This window comes from Montipora foliosa, unplaced genomic scaffold (genome assembly GCF_036669935.1).
Source record: "Montipora foliosa isolate CH-2021 unplaced genomic scaffold, ASM3666993v2 scaffold_426, whole genome shotgun sequence".
Lineage (NCBI taxonomy): Eukaryota > Metazoa > Cnidaria > Anthozoa > Scleractinia > Acroporidae > Montipora > Montipora foliosa.
The window spans coordinates 247,501-253,675 of NW_027179730.1; the positions used below are offsets into that span (position 1 = coordinate 247,501).

Sequence of the window (6,175 nt, forward strand, 5' to 3'; positions counted from 1 at the left end):
CAAACACTTTAGATGAGGTATCATATACAACTCCCCCCTTTAGCTGTATCTCTGTCACGTCTCACAACTCTCCTGTGTGGAAGATAGATAACATCTCCAGGCGGTAGTAGTTGATCATGTGGTACCATTTCAACCACACCACTGTGCATTTTCTCTCTGATCACACCATCATACTGCCTTAGAATTTCTGGTTGGTTCTTGAGGTTACTTAATTGTTGTTGTCAGTCTACGCAATGCCACCGTATAATTGTCTGGTAACATGAGTTGATTGTCCTTGAAAGGTAACCTGACCTGGTATCTCTTCCCAGTAAATGTGATGTCATTTGAAAACTTGTCATAGACTGAAGTTTCATGTCCATTAATGCCCAAAGTTTCTAAGTCCCAAAATGTCTGCAGATCATCGTTTATATCAATTATCTCTGTGGACTCTATCTTTAACACATGCGTTGAACTCAAATTCACTGTGCATGACCTTGTCAACTTTGAGCTCACAGTTGGTTCTGACAAAACCCAACCAAATTGGTTGCAAGGGCTACTGGTCCATAGGGATCTCCCTTAATGATATTCCCAGTGAAGAAAGACCGGTAATAATCTGTTCCTATCAGCACATCAATACTGACAGAATCACTTGTATCACATACAAGTTGTAGACCCTGCAATGCAAGTAGGCCAGTTTTTAGTCAACAGAAATTCTTTTGGTCAATCGAGGGACACATACTTGGGAATGAAACGAAATTCCGATTTTATTTTACCTTTAACTCCGAGAGAGGCCCAAACAATGACCACCCAACCAATTGTAATTCCTTTTTTGTCTGTTTGGTGCCAATTACCCCTTGGTTGGAAGGAAAAGAGTTGACGACAAAGAATTTTCAAATTTTCTAGGACGTTTTTTCTTTATTCCTCGCCCACAAAAAAAGACTATTAGTGAAAACAAGTTCGTTTTTGTCGTGCTTCAGTTTGTGTGGCATCTGAAAACGGACCAATGTTGAAATGTCAGCTTTTCTCTACAGTGGTCAATTTTTAGAAGATCATTCAGCATTCCGGTGCATGCGCATGCTGAATTAGTCATTTCCGAGTTCATGTTTGCCTCCTCTTCAAAGCGAGTCTAACTGTGAAGTTTTTGTGATGGTAATAAAGTTCTACTTTACATAAGAATGAAACATAATATAAGAACGGTGCCTACTATTGCTATTGCGCATACGTTCTGCGCATCTCGAGATACTCGGATTTCCTATAGAATTTTGCAAGTGCTCTTGGTATCCAAAAAGAAAATTGGGGGTAACCACGCATTTTTCAGAGATAATTAAGCTTCAATTTGGAAAAGAACGCCATACATTGCTTTGTCTTTTAAAGATTTTTATAAATATTGTTGATTAATTATCTTTGAAAAATGCGTGGTTACCCCCAATTTTCTTTTTGGATTTCAATAACACTTGTTAAGATCTGCATTTCCCACATATTCAGTAAACCGTGCAAAAATACCTTTGAATTAGCAGGGCACCGTCCTTAATTAGTTTTCATTCAGATGTGAAGTTAGACTCGCTCTGAAGAGGAGGCAGACATGAACTCGGAAATGGCCTCTTGAAACTGCTTTGTAATTTAGATTCTAGAGTTGTAACTTACAGTGAAATCACATCATCATGTATAGATCTTTTTCATGATGGCGGCCAAATAAAATATTCTTCTATGTTATTGCTAATAAGCTATCCTAGCCTCGCTACAACGAGCAAATTTTCAAGAAAATATTTGTTTCAAAATGAGGGCAAGAGGTCTAATTAACATAAATACAAAAGAATGAAAGTGGTCTGTAGATAACTGTAAAGAACACAACTGCGCATTAAAAAGTTTCCTCGTGAGTTTCAAATTTATTTCAATGGTGTTACTATCACGAAGCTATGGAAATGTAAAAAATTTCCTTGTTTCCAGTTGGGCTTCTTTAACTCCTCGTGGAATTCGTTTTCCTCATCAGGTCTTCAACTAGTATTCGATTCCCTGTCATCTCGGTCGTTAGCCTGCAAACGCAGACGTATTTCCGAATCGTTTCTCTTCCCCATTTCTCACTCCACTCTTCATAAATATTGTTTTCCTTGCCAGGTCTCCGACCAGTATTTGATTCCTCGCCATCTCGGTCGTCTGACTCTTCATAAATATCGCTTTCCTTATCAGGTCTCCAACCAGTGTTTGATTCCCTGACATAACGGTCGTCTGACTCTTCATAACTATCGTTTTCCTCATCAGGTCTCCAACCAGTATTCGATTCCTTGTCATTTCGGTCGTCTGACTCTTCATAAATATCGTTTTCCTCATCAGGTCTCCGACCAGTATTCGATTCCCTGTCATCTCGGTCGTCTGACTCTTCATAAATATCGTTTTCCTTATCAGGTCTCCGACCAGTATTCGACTCCCTGTCATCTCGGTCATCTGACTCTTCATAAATATCGTTTTCCTCATCAGGTCTCCAACCAGTATTTGATTCCTCGCCTTCTCGGTCGTCTGACTCTTCATAAATATCGCTTTCCTTATCAGGTCTCCAACTAGTGTTCCATTCCCTGTCATTTCGGTCGTTTGACTCTTCATAAATATCGTTTTCCTCATCAGGTCTCTGACCAGTATTCAATTCCCTGTCATCTCGGTCGTCTGACTCTTCATAATTATCGTTGTTTTTATCAGGTCTCCAGCCAGTGTTCGATTCCCTGTCATCTGGGTCGTCTGACTCTTCATAAATATTTTTTTCCTTATCAGGTCTCCAACCAGTGTTCGATTTCCTGTCATCTCGGTCGTCTGACTCTTCATAAATATTTTTTTCCTTATCAGGTCTCCAACCAGTATTCGATTCCCGGTCATTTCGGTTGTCTGACTCTTCATAAATATCGTTTTCCTCATCAGGTCTCCAACCAGTATTCGATTCCATGTCATCTCGGTGGTCTGACTCTTCATAAATATCGCTTTCCTTATCAGGTCTCCGACCAGTATTCGATTCCCTTTCATCTCGGTTGTCTGACTCTTCATAAATATCGTTTTCCTTATCAGGTCTCCAACCAGTGTTCGATTTCCTGTCATCTCGGTCGTCTAACTATTCATAAATATCGTTTTCCTCATCAGGTCTCCAACCAGTGTTCGATTTCCTGTCATCTCGGTCGTCTGACTATTCATAAATATCGCTTTCCTTATTAGGTCTCCGACCAGTATTCGATTCCTTGCCATCTCAGTCGTCTGACTCCTCATAAATATCGTTTTCCTTATCAGGTCTCCAACCAGTATTTGATTCCCTGTCATTTCGGTCGTCTGACTCTTCATAACTATCGTTTTCCTCATCAGGTCTCCAACCAGTATTCGATTCCTTGTCATTTCGGTCGTCTGACTCTTCATAAATATCGTTTTCCTCATCAGGTCTCCGACCAGTATTCGATTCCCTGTCATCTCGGTCGTCTGACTCTTCATAAATATCGTTTTCCTTATCAGGTCTCCGACCAGTATTCGATTCCCGTCATCTGACTCTTCATAAATATCGTTTTCCTCATCAGGTCTCCAACCAGTATTTGATTCCTCGCCTTCTCGGTCGTCTGACTCTTCATAAATAACGCTTTCCTTATCAGGTTTCCAACTAGTGTTCCATTCCCTGTCATTTCGGTCGTTTGACTCTTCATAAATATCGTTTTCCTCATCAGGTCTCCGACCAGTATTCGATTCCCTGTCATCTCGGTCGTCTGACTCTTTATAAATATCGTTGTTTTTATCAGGTCTCCAGCCAGTGTTCGATTCCCTGTCATCTGGTTCGTCTGACTCTTCATAAATATTTTTTTCCTTATCAGGTCTCCAACCAGTGTTCGATTTCCTGTCATCTCGGTCGTCTGACTCTTCATAAATATTTTTTTCCTTATCAGGTCTCCAACCAGTATTCGATTCCCTGTCATTTCGGTTGTCTGACTCTTCATAAATATCGTTTTCCTCATCAGGTCTCCAACCAGTATTCGATTCCATGTCATCTCGGTGGTCTGACTCTTCATAAATATCGCTTTCCTTATCAGGTCTCCGACCAGTATTCGATTCCCTTTCATCTCGGTTGTCTGACTCTTCATAAATATCGTTTTCCTTATCAGGTCTCCAACCAGTGTTCGATTTCCTGTCATCTCGGTCGTCTAACTATTCATAAATATCGTTTTCCTCATCAGGTCTCCAACCAGTGTTCGATTTCCTGTCATCTCGGTCGTCTGACTATTCATAAATATCGCTTTCCTTATTAGGTCTCCGACCAGTATTCGATTCCTTGCCATCTCAGTCGTCTGACTCCTCATAAATATCGTTTTCCTTATCAGGTCTCCAACCAGTATTTGATTCCCTGTCATTTCGGTCGTCTGACTCTTCATAAATATCGTTTTCCTCATCAGGTCTCCAACCAGTGTTCGATTTCCTGTCATCTCGGTCGTCTGACTCTTCATAAATATCGCTTTCCTTACCAGGTTTCCAACCAGTGTTCGATTCCCTGTCATTTGGGTCGTCTGACTCTTCATAAATATCGTTTTCCTCATCAGGTCTCCAGCCAGTGTTCGATTTCCTGTCATCTCGGTCGTCTGACTATTTATAAATATCGTTTTCCTTGTCAGGTCTCCAACCACTGTTCGATTCCTCTTCATCTCGGTCGTCTGACTCTTCATAAATATCGTTTTCCTCATCAGGTGTCCGACCAGTATTCGATTCCTCGCCATCTCAGTCGTCTGACTCTTCAAAGCTAGTTGTTGGGATTGTGACGCTTTTTTCATTGGAAAAACCAAACGGAGATTGTGTGATAGGAAGATGGGACGCATTACAAGGCTCTCCCGACATGTACAGCTGGTCACAGCTCCGCTCTTGCAGATCATGTCATTTCCACCGGTCACAACATCAAATGGGACAATTTTGAGATTTTGGCAAATGGAAGGTCTGGCCTTCATTGTAAAAAAAAAAAGACATTGTTGATTCAGAACTTAAATCCAACATTCAGTGTAAACCTTGGTAGTGTAAAACTGTTTCTCTTCTGACTGCCATATTATAATATTAAGCTATGATTGTAATTTCTACTACAACCTAGTTACCAGTGCTTCTCTTTTATCTTGTAGCATTTTTAAAAATTGATGCAGATCGTTTAACCTTCACTTGTGATGATGTATATTGCTACACACATAATAATGCGAAGTTTAAATTTGTTCGCTATGTTCATTTCCACCGTGTGCGTTAAGCGTGTCATTCATACTGAAGTGTGTTTGTGTTTCTTTGTTGCCGAAATTAGTTCCAAACTTGTTCTCAGCTTCTTGATCCCTAAAATGATTTATGTTCCCTTGTTCCCCCCAGTTCAAAAGAGCCATGTTTACTTCTTCCCCAAAACCCATGGGATGGCCTCAATAATGCTAAAGAAATGGCACGGTGGCTTGGCTGGCCAACGTGCCAATATCATAAAGTTCGAGTTTTCGCTTGAGTATTGTAGGCAAAATCTGCTAAAACACTTCTCATTACAATTCTTTACATAAAGCTAATAAGGAATCCTTTGTTCTTCTTGTATGCCAATGTGCAACTCTCACAAGATGAACTTTTGTTCGGACACGCTTTTGTGGAGTGTTTTTGAAGCCGTTTAATAAACTCGTAGGCCGTGTCTTATTAAACAGCGCATAATTAACAATGCAAGTTTATGCTGAAGGAAAACAAAAGTTAAGTAACCTCGTTCCCAGGGTCTCTCTTCTCTGCCTCCTTTGTCGTTTGTCTCTCAACGATAAAGGAGGCAGAGAAGAGAGACCCTGGGAACGAGATTGAAAGTAAAAAGCCAAGAATCTTGAATTTATTTTTTTATCGGTAAATTAATTCCGGTAACCGAGAATTAGCTCTATGGAGCGGGACCTCAGTTTCTGAATAGCCCCTATAACTTTTCAGCCGCGAAAAAATAATAGTCTTAGAAAATGAGATCTCCTTATTGGGTCTGAGAATTTGATCTTTAAACATGTTTTCATGAACCCTAGGTTTCAAGGTCGGAGAGAACACCCAGCGATTCCAAATCAACGGTCGAGGACGAAAATTGTTTATCGATTTTGAAAGTCGTCCTCGACCGTTGATTTGGAATGGCTGAGCGTTCTCTCCGACCTTGCAAAAAAATTCCACTGGCACCAGGGGTAACTTTATAACTTTAACTTTATTTGCATATACAACT

The 6,175-nt window shown here is 40.4% G+C and overlaps 1 protein-coding gene across 1 annotated transcript in view; it reads left to right on the plus strand.

The window, feature by feature from the left end:
- Nucleotides 1–5,693, plus strand: part of LOC137988751 (exonuclease 3'-5' domain-containing protein 2-like) — a 28,582-nt gene extending 22,889 nt beyond the window's left edge. Inside the window, exon 5 of the mRNA XM_068834710.1 lies at nt 4,677–5,693. Coding sequence (XP_068690811.1) covers nt 4,677–4,733 — 57 coding nt within the window. The 3' untranslated portion in view covers nt 4,734–5,693. The remainder of the gene's footprint in view (nt 1–4,676) is intronic.
- Nucleotides 5,694–6,175: the final 482 nt, after the last annotated feature.